General features: G+C 32.3%; 3 protein-coding genes and 1 long non-coding RNA gene across 5 annotated transcripts; all 4 read right to left on the bottom strand.

Moving 5' to 3' along the window:
• Positions 1-1,519: 1,519 nt before the first annotated feature.
• Positions 1,520-2,898, bottom strand: LOC110624451. The gene is made up of 2 exons (XM_043960750.1): positions 2,712-2,898; positions 1,520-2,457 (listed from the first exon to the last, which is right to left on the bottom strand). Exons 1-2 carry the CDS (start codon positions 2,896-2,898, stop codon positions 1,520-1,522), a joined length of 1,125 nt encoding a protein of 374 aa, XP_043816685.1.
• A 1,136-nt stretch (positions 2,899-4,034) lies between these two features.
• Positions 4,035-7,077, bottom strand: LOC110625361 (ATP synthase subunit O, mitochondrial). The gene is made up of 6 exons (XM_021770984.2): positions 6,840-7,077; positions 6,264-6,314; positions 5,239-5,482; positions 4,889-5,001; positions 4,493-4,579; positions 4,035-4,406 (listed from the first exon to the last, which is right to left on the bottom strand). Exons 1-6 carry the CDS (start codon positions 6,963-6,965, stop codon positions 4,278-4,280), a joined length of 750 nt encoding a protein of 249 aa, XP_021626676.1. The 5' UTR covers positions 6,966-7,077; the 3' UTR covers positions 4,035-4,277.
• A 2,140-nt stretch (positions 7,078-9,217) lies between these two features.
• LOC110624379 lies at positions 9,218-11,092 on the bottom strand. Of its 2 annotated transcripts, none has more exons than XR_006352326.1 (2): positions 10,875-11,092; positions 9,218-10,678 (listed from the first exon to the last, which is right to left on the bottom strand). It is a non-coding gene; the product is annotated as an uncharacterized LOC110624379 (long non-coding RNA). The 2 variants fall into 2 exon arrangements; XR_006352327.1 differs by having other exon boundaries at positions 10,756-11,092.
• Positions 11,093-14,601: 3,509 nt separating this feature from the next.
• Positions 14,602-17,589, bottom strand: LOC110624607. Its single transcript, XM_021769814.2, has 6 exons — positions 17,244-17,589; positions 17,090-17,145; positions 16,741-16,793; positions 16,131-16,640; positions 15,649-15,823; positions 14,602-15,036 (listed from the first exon to the last, which is right to left on the bottom strand). The coding sequence occupies exons 1-6, from the start codon at positions 17,392-17,394 to the stop codon at positions 14,884-14,886; spliced, it is 1,098 nt and encodes a 365-aa protein (XP_021625506.1). The 5' UTR covers positions 17,395-17,589; the 3' UTR covers positions 14,602-14,883.
• Between the last annotated feature and the right edge of the window lie 555 nt (positions 17,590-18,144).

Here is an 18,144-nt window from a genome sequence, read left to right on the forward strand (position 1 = left end):
TATATTGAACATAAATTTATAAATTATAAATATATGATACAAATATTTTAACACAATTATTTTTAAAAACTCAAGACAAGATATAAGGAAAATGTTAACAGCAATGCATTTATTATGTCTAAATGTATAGACATACATACACAGACAGATGCACATATCAGTAGTAGCAATTGTAAAATGCTTCAGAAACAAGGTTCTTTACAGACTTCAGGAGCATGGTTCCAGATCAAGTTCACTGCAATTCATTCCATTTAGATTTACGCATAATTTACAGAGATGATTTTCTATAAAAATTAGCTAATATTCATTAGTCAAAAAAGAAAAAGCTTTACTTCTATGGTTATTTTTGGGTTAAAAAAAAAAAGGAGGGCTCCCTAAGGTACCATGTTGGAAAATAGAGAAGAGGGAGAGCTAGAGTTAGCTCTAACAAAGACATTTCAGAAACTAAACATGTTAATTCAACAAAGTAGAAGTTGAAGACAGAGAGAAAACACAAATCTCATTGCTAAATCAAAGGAAACATAAACACAAGAGGGGTCTATTTCAAACCATTTCTGGTGGTTTTTGCGCATGACCTTGGCATGCTCATAAACTGTTGAATTGCCAAAGGAAACAGAAGATCTCAAAGACTTGTTGATTGAATTCACAACTCCAACAAAAATTTCATTAAGGAGAAATAGAGATCAAAAAGATAATGTAAGAAAAGCAACACTACCATACTCAAGCATGGTGTGTGCAAGCACCATTTGTTGACTAAGGCAAGCAACCTTTCTCTATAAAAGAGAAGAGGTGGCTGCAGAATATGATAACAGAGAGAATGAGAGTGCATTACGAAAATGTGGAAGCATATATATATATATATATATATATATATATATATATATAGAGAGAGAGAGAGAGAGAGAGAGAGAGAGAGAGAGAGATAGAGAGAGAGAGAAAGAGAGAGAGTCCATTTATGTTTATTTTCTATAAGAAATTTGAGTTTTTCTTCTCCAACTTGTCTAGTTTTATCGTGTTAATGTTAAACTTACACAATGTATTTGTGAAAGCCAAATACATCACCCTCTTACATTTTTACAACATCAGCAAAATTTCTCTTCAACATTCATCTTCTATTCTTAAGTTTCTGTTTTCAACCTGTATCCTCGTGCATATTTTCTAACAGTTATCATCAACCCAAAATGAGCACTTTTCTAACAAAAAGACACCCAGAAAAGTTCCAACTACAGCAGTTTGGATATCATAATAAAAAGACAAACAACAACACCAGGAAAGCAAAATGGACGTAAAAAATGAACCAAAATTAACCAAGTTTAGCAAGAACATAACCTGGTAAGTGAATCATACTGGTAACAAACAAAAGGTCGAGTTTACTTTGTTAGGAAGATATGCCCTCTTGAATTTTTCACTCCAGAACAGCATCAAACATGAAAGTGAAAGTTGCAATTACATTTCATGACTTGAATTATTTACACTTTATACTGCCAGTGGAGCCAATTAAGTCCTTAACTGTGATGAATCATGAATCCTGTTGCTGCTCGCCTTGCTGTTTCAACTCACTGTATAGCTTCAACAACTGAGGAGATTCCTCATAACGATTCACAAACTTTTCGATGAAATTTTTCTCTGAATGCTTTAAAAGTGTAGCAATATGAGAATCTATTTTAACCAAACCTTTTGATGACATAAATTGAATAAGTGAACCTCTTGGAACAATCCTTTTCTTCAAGCTTAGCGCAAGCAGCACTGGACAATTGACAATGACAGAAGAGTCTAAACCCAATTTGTTAACATAGAAATCCATTACAGCCATAATCTTATCATCAGAAATTCTCATACAAAATGGATGCTTTCCAAAAGCTGTAATAACATCTTCATTAGACCAACCCCACCTCTTATAAACATCAACCTTGTTTTCCCATACGGATTTTCTCACTCCCATCAGTACCACGATTGCTAGAACAAAATGAACCTTCAAAGGACTGAATCCCATCAGCCTCACCTCTTCCAAAACCTTCTTAAAGTTATCCGGATTTGTATGAAGCTTCATAGGGTGATAACGTATCAAGTGCAAAATATTTGCTTCAGGCACTCCATTTTCTCGCAAAATGTTGATAACAGGTATCACTCTAGCTTCAAGACGACAAAGCAAAATAGAAGGACAACATTTAACAGCTGCAATGGTTTTCTGATCAGATTGGAGCAAGTCTCTAAAGAAATTAAAAGAAGGAACTAATTGCTTTTCTAAGCCTCTTTCCAATATCCAAGGACAGCAACTGAAGATTCTTACAAGATCAGAGTTTGAAGCACCTTTAGAGCGAAAAAACTCAAGCTTGGGGATAATAGTTCTCTCAGGATTGGATGCTAGAATACGTGGCAACTTTAAGATGATGTAAGAAATATGGAATTTTGAACATCCAAGGTTCTTGAAAATGGATAGGACTAAGACAGCATTGTCTAAAGTTTGAAGTCGATAAAATTTAGAAGCTGATAAAGCAGATTCCGGGGAGAACCCACAAGTGTTTGTGAGGTAAGACACAATAAACGAGTGCTGACTTGCATCGCTTGTCAAGTATCTAAGAAAAGTTGATAATGGTGGTATTGATAGGTTTTGAGCGGTAATTGAGTATCCATTTCTCCCATGGAGAATAGTTTTGCAGAGAAAATAAAACATGGGTATTGGGATTCAGGTGGTGAAAGAAGAAACTCACCTATTTTCCAAGCAAGCTTCTTATGTGAATCGAGCAAATTTTCAATTTCAGCACAGAAAAACGCAGAAATCACCAAGTTGCAAGCAGAAACCCTACTGAAGTCACACTCACATCTCACATGGAGGTTCCACTTCCTCAGTAACAGAACGTCGTCGTATTTCCGAAACATAGTTGGCTTAAATCGCATTATTTATCATCTTTGAGACTAGAAAAGGTAATCCATGGTGTCGTTTACCGTACATGAAAATTTCCTTTTAAGCGAAAATATTCTCTATTTTAAATTACATTCTCTAATAAAATAATTAATATATTCCGATTTATATTTAAATAGTATATGCTTTATCTAAAATATAATAACTATAATTTTTATTAGCATTTTCGTATACGTTATATCTCAAACTTTACATATATTTTATATTTATTAAATATATAAGATTGGAATAAGACATTAAAATTACAAGAATTAAATAAAATTTTATCATAATTATTTATTATTTATAAAAAAAACTTTTACAATAATATCATATAATTTGAAAAAAAGCAGCATATACATAAAATGAAATCTTCCTTAGATAACCCTTTTACTGTTAAAACACAAATTCACCCCCTGTAATATACCCAGTTAGAAAATTTTTATTTATTGAATAACAATTAAAAGTAGTATGATTGAACAATTTCTCTCAAAATTATATAAATAAAAAGCTAACCATATTATATAATATTTACACAACTTTATAATAAACCATAAAAGAAAATATTTTAATACTCATGGCAAACCGTTTTAAAAAGCTAATATGAGACTATCCAAGAACCCGTATCTGCGCAAGAATAAATATGACTAAAATTTACTTCAAAAAGCACGTTTAGGAATTTTGAAAAAAAATTATTATTATAGAAAATTTCACTAATTACATAATTACAATTTTAAAAAATATATTAATATGTTACTAAAGAAGTTTTTAATTTTAACGTTAAATGTTATTAAAAAAATATTTAAAATAAAATCTCTACAATAATTTATAAATTTTTTATAAAATTAAAAATTAACTAATAAATTTATAGAAATTACAGAAATTAAATAATAAATACTTTACAAATAAAAGAAATTACAGAAATTAAATAATAAATATTTTACAAATAAAATTAAAAAAAAAAACTAATTAGTACAAGTTTTAATATATTTTTTAAAACTGATAAATTAATTAATAAATTTTCCTATACATAAAACTAAATAATAAATTTTCTTTAAAAAAACTATTGAACAGTTTAAAACTTTATGATATATTAATCTTTTACTTTTATCAACACAAATGGCAGCAGCAATACCAAACAGACCAGTAATATTTAAACAAATTAGGACCTCCAAAAATACCAATAAGTTGAAAATCAAGAAAGTAGAGGTCTGTTAGTGATTGCCCTGAACAAATTTTTATTTGCAAACAGATGCTTTCCCATCACATGAAATGGAGGGTACAACAGAACAAAACCAACCAAAAAGTTCAAAGTACTTTTTCCTTTCTAGACCATTGATGGAAGTTGATAAAGAAGTATCCTCAAGACGGGCAATTAAATGGTGCCCAAGTTAATAGGCTCACGCAAGAACCTCTCCATCTGCTTCGCCCTTGTTTTAATGGACATATCAAACACCTTCTGCCCAAACTCTACCACAAGGCCCCCAAGAATACTTGGATCAATCTGGCATGAATTTGAGATGATTAGATTCACTTCCCTTGATAAATTATTTGGTCATTGAGTCACTAACAAGGTTTTATAATCCATACCTTCTGTTCGAGCTTAACTTTCTTTCCTTTTCCAATTATTTCCTGCAGTGTCTCCTTCAATTCTCTCTCCTCTTCTGGAGGCAAGGGCTGCATGTGAAATTGCAACAGGTTAATTCACAAAACAAAGATGCAGGCAACTATAGCTCTTCCCTTATTGTAAGAGTCAGCTATTTGCAATAGGTGACGAGAAATAATACAGATTCGAGGGTCATATTTCAAAAAACAGGCCCTGAGCATCTAATTGAATAAAATAAAACAGACATCAAATAGCTTCAAAATTCAATTCCACAAGGACATATAAGACCTGCTATGTAGAAAAGTACAATAGATAAGAGACACAATTGCAAGAGGCATTAATGTTACAAGTTTGATTGTGAACCAAAGTGTCAAACTTACAATTACGCTTGTGACTATAGCTTTCACTTCTCCCTTGTCTGCCATGGTCAACTCCACAAATCTCTTTGCAAAGGTATCTAAGTTTCTTAGCCTGCCATTCTCAGCCACCACAACTGCAAAAAGATAGCAAAAGACTTTCACAATTGATAAACATTGATACATATATTATCAGCTTTCAGCAAAAACTAAATGCTTCAAAATGTGAGGCAACTTCAAGTATAACTTAACCAATATCAAGCATTCATACACTATCTACTTGGCGCACTCATATAAAGAAAAAAGTATGATAGGCCAAAAAAATAAGTTGAAATATATTATATTAAATATCAGTTGGCAGAGCTGTATATTACCTAAAAAGTTCCTTGTAAGATCTGAAAATTTAGCTTGGCCACAAATTTCATCGATAGCCTTGACTCTTGTTTCAGCACGCACTGACGAGTCCTTTGTGAACTGGGAAAATGTAGGGCTTCTCTTTGAAGCCTCCACAAGGTCAAGAATTTCAGACTCAACCTTGTCCAGTGCATTAGCCTTTTTGGCTGCAATGTACAAAGCAGAAGCATAGTTTCCAGATGCCCCAAACAAAACAAGTGGCACCTAAAAGTGAGAGAGAACCATCAAAGAATGCAAAAAAAAAAAAAATGATAACTAATATTCGAAGTTTGGTGCTGCTCTCTAAATAAAGACATATTGCTGATTCCAAACTTCATCTTCTAGTTATAATTCACAAGGCTTTAGGAAATATCAATCACTAACAATTCAATGTATGCATTCCATATCACACTTATAAAGCCAGAAACCTTGATGATCAAGTCAGGTCTTAAACAAAGTTAACCACATTGTTGTATCAGTAATGTAAGATAATCATCCAATCTTGCAGCATCATTAAGTAAGAAAAGTACTAAAAAAAGAGCACAATTTTTTTTACAGTTAATCAAAAGGTTTACAAATATGCAATGTCTCACATGAAAATTTCAAAAAAAAAATCATAAAATAAGTTGCAGCTTGAATATCATCATGAAAAATGAATGATAAGCACCATGTCTTTCTCTTTAAAGAACAATCAAGGGTCACTTGAAAATGCAACATAAATGGGCACACTATAACCAGAAGCATCTTGTTTGTTCAATGTCCAAAAATGGAAGAACACAGAATGTTTACTCTCTCCCACACAATCCTATCCCACTTAGTCTCTTTCATGGCCACATAATCAAGCTTAGCAGTGGAGAACAAAACATGCCAGCATCCAATTTTCATTCATCCAAGCATAAAAGACATCTTTTTTTCACCAACGCAAAAGAATCATCACAGGCATACATGCCCATGTGCGCGCACAGTCAAAAGTTTAATAAGCAGCCAGAAAAATAAATTTACATACCTTAACCTTCTCCTCCTTTTGTCCAGATGCAGTAGCAAAATGTTTTGAAGACTGTCAACAACGAAATGGCCAACCTTTAGATAACAGGTTTCATTATAGAATAGTTACCATGAGTTACTATGCGCCCAAAAGTTAATAATGCTTCACATAGTTTGTGAGAAAATGTGAAAACAAGATGGCAAAGTAAAATCAATTTTAGCGAACAAAACAAAAATTGTAGAACAGTGAACAACCATCATTGCAAGGCAATAAATAGATGCAATCGTTTCAAATCAGCTCTTCTATACCAGTAGAAATATATATATCTTTCCCCCATTTTCTCGGAACCTAAACAATACCAATTTGCCTTTGGCCTCCAAAGCGAATAAGACACCAAGCAATCTACTTTATTCCCAATCATAAGTACCAAACTTAGGGTTCAAAAACTAGGCGATTACCGGCACGAGGAAATGAATCTCCCGCGCAAAGCATTAATCAGATGCCCATAGATCAAACACATACGAAATGGAAACAAAGGTAAAGGCTTTCGATTTCCAATTTTACAAATTCAAGTGTAATTAGGTTTTGCATAGCTACCTCAGATGTGAAAGCAGGGCAAAGAACGGAGCGTTCAACGGCCGATCCGGAAGCAGAGAGGGAATCAGATCTCAAAATCCTATTGAGTAGAGGCAGACCCGATCTGAGACGCCCAGCCATTGCCATGAGTTTTGTTCTGTTGTTCAATGCTTTTCGAGCTTTCAAACAGCTAGTGAGAGATGGGTAGAAAGAGATGAAATTTCGAGGGTTATGGAGCGATTCCTTGGAAAAAGAGTCACCGCCGGGTGCGTCCTTTTCGTGTGATGTTAAGATGAGATTGTGACGCGTGTATCTGAGGAACTCAATTTCATTAGGGCTGCAGATCTCATGGCCCAGCCCGGTCCTGCCTGGATTTATTTTTATTATATAAAATGATTTTACATCTAAATAAATGTTTTCATTAAATTTTCACATAAAATTATAGATTTTTTTTATTATTATTGTTACAAATGGACCTAGTTGAGAGTGGAAAAAGCCATCTCAATCCGACAAATGCATATAATAAAAGAATTTCAACTCTATCATACTGATTTTTTAAAAAAAAATTATAAGATTACTATTAAATTGTAATATGAATTTATTAAACATTCTGTGTTTTTATTAAATAGTTTCAGTGTCAAATTATAGGTTGAAATTCAAAGCTTATAATTTCTCATAATTCATTGCGACATGCCCGTGTCCCAGAGTATTCACCAAAAAAAAAAAAAATCTCTTACAATCCCAATGTGAAATATTAGCGATGGATCTGTAAAGCTGTTATTACAATTTCATCACCCACATTTTTTAAGATATAATATGAAAATTTTTACCTCAATCGAATTTATATGAACTCGTAAGGTAAATATATAAATTTCATCTGGATTACAATAGATAAGTATTTTCCAGTATAACAATCTCATTTGCACATGAACATCTTCTCTTCATAGGCTCACTCTTGCTTGTACAGGCGAGAACAGGTCAAGGAAAGGACTGATACAGCAAAACCTTGTATACGTATCATGCTTGTGCTTTGTTCTTTCTCCTGCCCAAGACAAAATCACAACAAAAACGTACTATCTTGGCCCAGATCATCAGCAGTAAATACTTTCTTTTTTCTTGCACAAGTTTGACAAACAGAACCACCTGCAAAAGTACCATATGCACAAACAACTGGACAAGCATAAAGATTACATCATAATTGGTAAAGGAATTAGGAGGTTGAGCAATTTTCTGCCCCATTCTTGCCAGGACCAGTAAGGAAGCTTATTGAATGTAGCCAATTATTAATTAATTTTAATATTGAAATGCATTGGCATGATGCACCTGATAGATATATCCTCACAGATTCAAATGTACTAAGGTTGTTGTTGTTGTTAAACAAAGTGACAACTATCAGCCTCATATCCCTGACAGTGTAAGAAAGAAGGACCTGATCTCTATTTCTTTTAACAAAACTAGCCAAATAACATTTGAAGACTTCAATTCTTGTCAGTTGGCTGCCTTATTAACCACCTATTGCACAATCAAGATGGTAAGACAGTACTTACAGGGTGTACTCTTTTTTTCCTTTGCAGATTGAACCTTATTTCTTACAAAAGAAAAAGGTTGCTCGTCACTTCTTTCAACCATCACCATTTCAAACACAAAACAAAAACCTTCACATTATGATATTAACATAATACAACAGCTTCATATTTGTTTCATGGACTAGGCGAAACACACTCTTACTGGAATGCAAATTCCAGATGTACTGTTCTAGCAGAACATATCAACAAGGATCTACATGAAATACATACATATATGTAAACCAAAGCAAACTTCACTGGTGAGATACGAAACCTACTTTAAGACTTCGAAGGTAAAACACCACCGAATAGTACCAAAGCATGATCATGATCATGGAAAACTCTATGAAAACATCACGATGTAACCGGAGATTCTGAATTAATCGCTCACATCTTGCAACAAAGTGAAAAAGCCATCTTTTCCATCTGCCATACTGAAAATTGAGAAAAATGCGAACCATATTCGAGTGCTTATTATAGCCTTGACAGAAAGACTTTGAGAAATGAATCACCCGCAGAATGATTGTAATGAACAATCAAGACCAATTTTATCATCAATCTCAGAAAAAGAAGTGATTCAATTAGCAAAAAGCTAAATAAGACTGCTCAGCATAGATTCCCTTTCCCTCAATCAAACACGTAACCCCAAATTAGACACGTCTCCATCGCCATGCAACATTATGTTTCCTTCTCTCTTCTCTCTCCTCGCATTCTATTTAGCTTCTCCCTTTATGTGCATATGTTTTAATATGGATTGGGGTCCACTAACTGAGTCTTGCCATATATAACGCTTGCTGTTAACACCAAACAACCTCTTTTTTTCTATTTCTTATTCTATTTCTTAAGAGATCTTTTCTTATTTTTGTTGAATGTATACTCTATTATAACTTAAATTTAAACAGCAAATAAGTAATGCACTTTATACTGATATCTAGAGTTGCATACCAACATTGAAAACAATAATTTTAACCCCCAATTGAAATGCCACAAGAATAATTTAAAGGAACTACCTTATTTGTATATACGAATCGTTAACTTCAAATCAAGCATAGATGAAGTAACCATATAACTAAAGTGGAATACACATCTAAAAGAATTACTTTTAACCGCTCTTTGAAATGGCATAACAACATTTAAAGGAAATGCCTTCTATAACTACTTATGTTTAATACTCTAACCAAAATGATTGACTTCTTTATTTAGCCAGTAATACACCAGTCTGCTGCCATTAAATGTTAAATGGAAATAAGACCTTAAATATAACAACCATAATGATGTAAAAATGAAAGAAGCAAGTCAATCATCATGATACAAGCTAAATTCCCAATTATATCACAACTTTGGCCTCAACAAAGGAAGTAATTTTTTATGCTGTGATTGATTCTCTTCAATACTTAAATGAAGCATTTAATCCAAGGAACTCAATTTTTCCCAGCTCCATCTCCAATTGACGAGCTGGACAGTAATAAGAACCAATAATTAAAAAATTGCAGTCTTTTCTTTGCAAGCATGTAAATATAATCAATGGCAGTGAACAAAATGCATATGGCTTCAAGGAGTTTTGAAGAAGATGCAACAAAAAGGCAAAAGCCAACCAGTATGCTTCTAACTTAAAGAGAGTTCAAAATAGAATATATCATGCAAAAGCCAATGGCAGTTATGTCGATAACCGGCACACCTCCGCATAACCACCAGCACAATTTTGATAGCATTACTCTACCAGTGCATTTCAACTTCCCATTAGGTAACATAAAATTTCCTCTCTTTTTTAATATCCACCGCATATTTCGGATTATGGATATTACATTTCAGTAGTAAACAGCAATTTACCTAATCATAATATTCCAGGAAAATAATGTATCTAGAAACAAACAGGTTGAGTAAAGATTCCTTTTCCAAATATAAAAAGCATTTTTCAATAGCGTGTCCTTAAATAATGGCAAACCAATTGCACCAGCGTCAGAAGCATTACCACTATTTGAAGCAAAATTATGCAAACACAAGTTTAGAAATCTGTTAAAATGCTAATTCCAACTCCTGCTTACCAATGTGGATGAATGAAACTACTGGTAGATAGAGCTGCCAACTTATGAGGAAGTAGCCAAAACATCATTATGTGCTAATAGAAACATAAATATGTCATCACCTACATGCATATATACATTACATATCCTTTAATATAATTGAAACCTCATCGTACCCTTTTCAATAAAAATGATCATCCCATGGAAGAAAGAAGCTCCAAGTTCAGACTTGAAAGATTCAACTGTAAGAAATGGACAAGGGCAAAACGATCTGCCAATAAAATAAATTCAATATATCGAAAAATACACTCAAGTTCAAATGCATAACTGCAATTTCTGTTAAATTACCCAGTTAGAGAAACTCAAAAAAAAAATCCGAACTAGATGGGGTTCGCTCCATGGATTTCTGTCTCAGTAAAATCAGGGGGCCAAAAAAAGAGAAAAGTTGATGATTGGGGAGACATTACCCTTGATAATGACGAATCACTGATTGAGCAGGTTGCAGCTATAGAATTGCGAAAACAAGCGAGCGAGAGAGGTCTGAGGGTGGATTTCTTGAGGAGAGTTCAGTGAGTCAGTCTCCGAGTCGAAGAATGGCGCACACGCAGACATAGGGGCAGTGTTGGGGTTGGACCGAATTCAATTCTATAACGGGAGATTTTGCAAGCCACCCATGTGTTTTAAGTTGTTTTAGCTAGGGATCAAAGTTAACTCGGTGGGGTTAAAAATAGAAAATCGAAATTTAGATATTTATAATAATTAAACTGAATTAATTTTTTAAAAAATTAAATTAAATCAAATTAATTTGATTTAGTTTAATTTCATTCGATTTAATTAATTTAAATTTTTAATAAATTTTTTATTTTTTATATTTTATTTTTAATATTTTTAAATTTTAATTAAAATATTTTAATATTAATATAATCTAATCTCTCAATATTATTAAAAATAATATATAATCATTATTAATTAATTTGATTTAATTTTTTAATTTTTTTTATTAAAATCAAATCAAACTGAAATAATTAAAATTTTTAAAATTAAAAATTAAACTGAATTTAAAAAAATAAAAAATTGAATTAAAATTTTAAATTAATTCAATTGAATTGATTTTTTTTAATTTAAAAATAATATATTATTATTATTAATTAGTTCGGTTTGATTTTTTTAATTTTTTTTATTAAAATTAAATTAAACTGAAATAATTAAAATTTTTAAAATTAAAAATTAAATTAAATTTAAAAAGATAAAAAATTAAATAAAATTTTAAATTATTTTAACCGGACACTGCCTCATTTTAATTTTTAATTAGTTAAATATTATACAATAATTATCGAATTTAATGAGAAAAAATCTAACTGGCTTTATTTTTTCTTTTTAAAGCCTGGGAGGCTATGACGAGTAGTGGGTCAAATAAACAAGCTCAATCTCAAATATAACATGAATGAAGGCCGAACCCAAAAATCAACCAATCCAAATCAAGAGACCAAGCTCAAACCCAATAGATAAGACAATCAGGAAATTGCCAGCCGACAAGTGCTTATTTTCAACCAAAAAAGCACCGCACCAATTGCCCATATCGCCAACCCAAATACAGATAAAAGGAGTATAAGACCTGAAAAACCACCATCAATACATCCAAGTGCCAAATTAAAAGAGCATAAGACAAGCAACAAGCCAAAAATGCTAGGAGAAGGAGCCTAAAACACCGCTTGCAAACCACCACCGAGCTATCAACTTCATAGCCAAGCAATTACATCCTGTGAAGCCGACTCACCACGATTTCATTTTAGTATAGTCGTAAAATCACCTAAAAAAATAAATTTAATAACTTCAATTTTAAGATGAGTTTTAAAATAGCAGACTTAATCTAATTATATATGCATCTAAATAAATATGAAAAATTTTAAATTTTACTTTCTAACTCTTAATTTTTATCGCTGTTTAAAAAATAATAATATTATATAATTAAAATTAATAAATTATAGAAATGAATAATAATTTTCTATTAAATTTTAATTAATGTATATCCACTTGCTTATCCAAATAGTACACTTGGATATAATCAATCTATGATTAGCCCACTGATTTTCTTAATCAGTCCATAGAGATCTAGAAGTCCACACTTAATGCTACTTTCACAATCATATAGTATTAATTTAATATTAAACTAAAATTAATAATAATTTTAAATTAAGGTTTAAGAGATTGAATATTAATTCCACAGTATCAATTATTTAAACTTTTATTAAAAAATCAAATTTTAATTTAAAATTAAACAAATCATAATAAATTTATAAAATGAAAAAAATTGCAGCACAGCTCCCCACCCCTCTAACCAACTAATGCTTAGAAAAAAAAACAAACAAACCCTACTTGTCCATAGTCCACACGTTTTCTTTTCAATGATACGACTTTATATGAAATAATTTATTTTATTAAATTAAATATTTAATATAATTATTCTTAAACTCCTTTTTACGAGCCTCGCCATTCCATTTATCTATCACCTAGTTATCTCCCAGTCTAGTTTTACACAAATCATTATTGTATCTTCATCCAATTTCTAGAATTTTGATCTGTCTTCTTCTTGTTCTACCACTTTCTTCTATTCCCATATCTGTAATACCCTTTATATTCCCCAATCTCCCCTCTGCATACCCTTCATCTTCAACTCACAAAACCTTTATATCTCTCTCTCAGCGATCTGGCAAATCAGAAACCAAGAACACAAAAATATTTTCATTTTAGTTAACAACTGGTCTATTTCGTTTCTGGGTTTTGGTTAAATGATGTTGCAGCTGTTCTTTACAGTGGCTTTTTCAGCAGCGCCTTTGACTCTGTATGTACCACCAGTTAGGAGCTTGAATCTCTTTGTGGAAACCATGGAAGATCTCTTCAGAGGTTCTAGAGAGTATACTCATGGAATCTATCCACGTGCAAGGCTCTTTTTTTCTAGGTTTTTGGATCTCTTGCTTTGCAATTTGAGGCTAGATTAATTAGAGGTTCTTTTCAGTGTACATTCTCTTTTTTTCTTCATTATTCTATTTGGTTTAAACTTGATGGTTAATTACTGAGTATCTGTTTTAGGACTTGGTTTTTGTTGGGTTGTGTTTGTCTTGTTAATAAATCTGTGACCTTTTCCATGAGATCTTATGCAGCTTCTATCAATGAAGTTTCTCTTACTCTCTATCTTTTCTGAGTATTGTAAATTGGGAGTTTGCAGAGATCTGGTTTGATTTAGGTGATTAATGAAGGGTTGATGCAGAATTCAGAACTTTTTTTTTTTTAAAGTTTAAAACAGTTTTAGTTTGGATTTTCCTCTCTCAACATAGGCCAGAAAAGTAGTGCCATCTGCAAGCTCATTACATGTTCTGTTTGTCAGTATTTGCAGCCATGTTTTTCAGATTTTTGCAAGAACCCATATCCAAAGTTTTCAACTTTAATACCTTTTGAGCAAAAACCTAGAAAGATGTGTATGGTTAGCTTTCTCTGTACAAGTCTAGACTGGAAAGTGGATAAATTTTCTCCCTTGATTGGCGAAAGTGAAACAGGATAAATAATTATAAAGAGGGATTTTGATTAGCATGCAAGTAATGTTCATAATTATCCAATCAAGCAAAACTACAAAAACTAAGAACAAAAAGGTGATGGCATTAAGGTATCTGGTTTCTTCTCTTCTGGTAAGGACAAAAGATCCAAGCAATGAAGGATAGAACAGCATCTGGGTTTTGTTCTTTTTAATATTTTATGCATTGTTCTGTCAAAAATATCTGATTTCTGACCTCATATATTATCTATACAAACTATATGAAGACAAAGAAGATTTGCTTTTTATTTATTTATTTAGTTTGGGTTTAGTTTAATATCTAGATTTTTAATACCTCGTCATTTGGCTTTTGTTGTTTGTTATACAAATTGTTCAACAATCTCAACTCATTAGAAAAAGAAAAGCACACTGTAGTAACCTTTTCAATTAAAGGATTTGCTTTGGATTTTTAGTCAACTGACTTTGGAACTATCCTCAGATAATGGATTGATGGCAAGTGTCATCTTGTTTTGTCATCTCCAAATAAGATATTATCAAAATATCTAACTTTACTTTATCAAACAAATTTTTATCTAAACAGACTCTTAACAGGATGGAATGGTATCATTGTTGTTGAATTGGAATTAAAACTTACAGTAAAATATGATAAAAATTATAGAATTTTCACTTCTCATTTGCATTAGCTATAAATTTTGTAGGTCAAAAGTACAACAATGCATTTGCTAAAAGCAATTCCAGTACGATCGAATGATTAAGTACATTTTCTCTTATTGACCATAAATGAATCAAGCAAGGACTACCATGTGAAGGTATGGGCCTATGAACAAGAAAAATAAATGAATTGTGATGAGTTTCAACTGGAGAAATAATGAAAGAATGGAAAGAATCAATGAATTAGAAATTATTGCTAAGGTTCAATCAATTCTTTAGCTGGACATTGTGCATGGCTTCAGGAACCAGAATACATCCAAAGCTTTTGTTTCTTTTCCATCCACAATGGAAAAGTTTCTGTTTTTGTCGTCAGTTTCCTCCTTTGCCACTTCTTTACTTTGCTTCACCTCTTGAAGAATGCCTCTCTCCTGTGGACAGTTCACAACCAAGTTAATGTTACTGGCAAGCAAACTTTCAAAGATGAAGAATTTGCAGACTTGGCCAGGCGCCCAGGCCTGAATTTTCTTGCTTAGATCCTGTCTATCATAGACTAGGACTAGGTCAAGGCAAGAAAAGTCCGACTCGTGAATCATATTTGTTTATGATGTGTATTGTGTGAGGTTTCCCCTCTTCCAATCAGAAGATCAATGATCACACTTGAGGACATGTCAAAGAAAGAAGTATAGTGGACTTAGCCACCAGATTCTGCCCTTTCGGCAGGATAAGGTGAAGAATTGCAATATGAACCGAGCTGATATATAGCTTGGTTCTGCTACATATGCAAGCTCTCCAAGCAACTCCAAGGGAGAACAAGAAAATTTCACTTTTAAATTTTAGCTTCTCAGCATCTAAATTACAAGGTCTTTGAATTTAATTCATGTCAGTCTAATAATGCTTAGAAAATTCTACAAATGAACTCAAATCTTTGATGCGTAATAGTCATTCTGAGCTTCCTGATTCCATCTATAACTATATTCTCCATAAACTTAAAGATCAGTGCAGTGTCAACATAAAGAAGTAGAACTGGTAGCATCACATACCATAAGCCTGGATTTGCAGGCCTTTGAAGGGGTGGTTTTGGTGGGTGCTCGAGTGGCTGAAAAGCATTGAGGAGAAGGAGGATTGGTTCGAATTTGCAGCAAGCGCTCTTCTCCTTTGTGCTTTACATTTTCCAAATTTAGTGGCAATGGAATGTTCTCTGCATTTTCATTTAATCTGCAAAAATATATGTTTACTTACACAAGGCCTTTCAAATGCTTTAATGGTGGAACTTTCAAGGCTTAGTTTAATATGCAGAACATAAGCATAATGTCCATTTTCAATTTGCTAACACTTAATGCACACTTGAGTAATATTCAAGCATGGTTTGTTCAAGATCTATGAGCATATATTGTTGAAATTTCAAAGCTTTTGGAAGAATCTGAAAATTTTGCTTACTAGTAACTCAAATTCAGTGTCTTTATGCATGGGCAAACACACAATTAGCAGAAAAGCATTGAGAGATCAGAGATGTTTAACTTACTTCATCTTCCTCCTCTGCATTTCTTTGACACTTCCTTTCTCAATTCCTTCAGATTTCTCCTTCCCTGAATCAAGCAATGGCTTCGGCTCGTTCTCCTTCACATCCACCTTTCCCAAAACCTCTCTAGAACTCCCATTCACCATTACCAAATCTTTTTTCTCCCTCACTTGACTCTCCTTCTCATCACATTCTCTCTCCCTTGCCCTCATTGCCATCTTCTTCAATTCATTGCAGAACTCGCTAATATGACATAGTATTTCCTTCCCTGCGAACAAATTCTTCGCTGATAATGTGCTTGTTAGCCTTGTTGCCTCATTGGTTTGCAAAATATCATCAGCTGGTTTCTGCTTTTCACTGCTTGATTTGGTCATTGCTTTGATGAACTTGGCTTGGTGATTTGGTGGGGTTGATAAATTTGGATCATGATTTTCACCATCTTCAATGAATTTAGATCTATCACTACATGCAAATGAATGCTGGCTTTGCCCTGTCCTCTTCAATTTTGCATCTCTACACCCAAAGCAAAGAAAACAAGAAGTGAACTTTTGATGATTCTTGTAAATTTTGAACATCCCATTGATGAATTAATTTGGGGTTCCTTTGTTTGTACCTTAAGTTCCCGCTGCCAAAAGAGCCCTTAGATTTATCAGCTGAGAGTGAAAGCTACAACACATCAATTCAAGAACAAGAAATGAGACAATTACTCAATTGAATTGGATTTATCCACTGTTTGGTAACTGAGAATAGTGGGAAAAAGAAAGAAAACAAACCAAATCTCGAAACCCATGTTATATAATGTTTCAGAATCCTCAAAGAAGAGAGAGATTTTTCTATAATTAAGAATACCACCTCTATCAGTTCCTTTATCTTTTCGAAAAATTCCCTCGTTTCCCACATTTTCTCAATTACCAAACAAAGTATATGAAGCATAAAACATCAGAAAAGTTCAGAATAGAAACCTTTGAAGTTGGAGTTATTCTAAAGAAATCCTCAGCAGTCTTTGGATGTTCACAATCTGTAACAAAATTTAAAAAAAAAGGTTACAAATCAGAGACACAGTGAAGAAAAACACTACTAAAACTATTCTCGAACATAGAGAAAGACGATAAATACCAGGTTTACAGAACCATGCCTCATCATCCATGGAGTCATCATCTTCACGGGTCAAGAAATCAACCCATTTAGGCGCATTTATATTCTCATACAACTTATCTTCAACAAATACAGACTCCACACTCTTCCAATCTATTTTTGCTGGTTCCATTGTAAAGAGAAGAACTTTACGAGAAAGAACAGAATGCCCAGAAATCTAGAGGAAGTTCCAGGGTTTAGTGAGAGGTTTTAGAGAGAGAAACAGGACCCTGAAACTGAGGGGAAGATTTGCTGGACTATTCAAGTGTCAGAATGTAACGGTCATTAGACCAGTGGAAAGAACAAGGAGCAAGACTGAACGCTGGTGGGTCTGATTAGTGTGGTGACCGTTACATTAATAAATTAGTTTTTCTAGCCTTATTGGATCTGGGCTGCAAGAGATGGTTCCATGGGGATAGGGCTACCATATGCTCGGTTCAAAATCAAATTAAATTAAATAAATTAAAAATTAAAATTTAAATATTTTTAAAAATTAAATTGATTTTAATTAAAAATTAAATTAAATCGAATCGATGTGATTCGATTTATTTTTTATTTAATTAAATTTTATTTTTAATATTTTAAAATTTAATTAAAATATTTTAATTTTAATATGATATAATATTTCTATATTATTAAAAATAATATATTATTATCGCTAACAGATTTGATTTAATTTTTTTTATTAAATTAAATTAAAATTTTTAAAATTAAAAATTAAATTAAATCAAACCATGATAAATAAAAAATTAAACTGAATTTTTAAATTAATTCAATTCAATCGATTTTTTAATTTAAATCGAATACTTTTCATTCCTAAATATAATGCAATCAATTTTATTTTCAATATCTATACTTTATATAATTTACTATATTAAATATT

This window comes from Manihot esculenta, chromosome 10 (assembly GCF_001659605.2).
Source record: "Manihot esculenta cultivar AM560-2 chromosome 10, M.esculenta_v8, whole genome shotgun sequence".
NCBI lineage: Eukaryota > Viridiplantae > Streptophyta > Magnoliopsida > Malpighiales > Euphorbiaceae > Manihot > Manihot esculenta.

Coding starts and splice junctions, on each gene's coding strand:
- LOC110624451 (XM_043960750.1), bottom strand. CDS start 2,898: ATGCGATTTAAGCCAACTATGTTTCGGAAATACGACGACGTTCTGTTA. Junction 2,458..2,711: donor GAAGCTTGCTTGGAAAATAG/GTGAGTTTCTTC, acceptor TTCAAACTTTAG/ACAATGCTGTCTTAGTCCTA.
- LOC110625361 (XM_021770984.2), bottom strand. CDS start 6,965: ATGGCAATGGCTGGGCGTCTCAGATCGGGTCTGCCTCTACTCAATAGG. Junction 5,002..5,238: donor TCTTACAAGGAACTTTTTAG/GTAATATACAGC, acceptor ATCTTTTTGCAG/TTGTGGTGGCTGAGAATGGC. Junction 4,580..4,888: donor CTATAGTCACAAGCGTAATT/GTAAGTTTGACA, acceptor TTTCACATGCAG/CCCTTGCCTCCAGAAGAGGA.
- LOC110624607 (XM_021769814.2), bottom strand. CDS start 17,394: ATGGAACCAGCAAAAATAGATTGGAAGAGTGTGGAGTCTGTATTTGTT. Junction 16,794..17,089: donor GAATAACTCCAACTTCAAAG/GTTTCTATTCTG, acceptor GATGTGTTGTAG/CTTTCACTCTCAGCTGATAA. Junction 16,641..16,740: donor TTTGGCAGCGGGAACTTAAG/GTACAAACAAAG, acceptor CTTTGGGTGTAG/AGATGCAAAATTGAAGAGGA.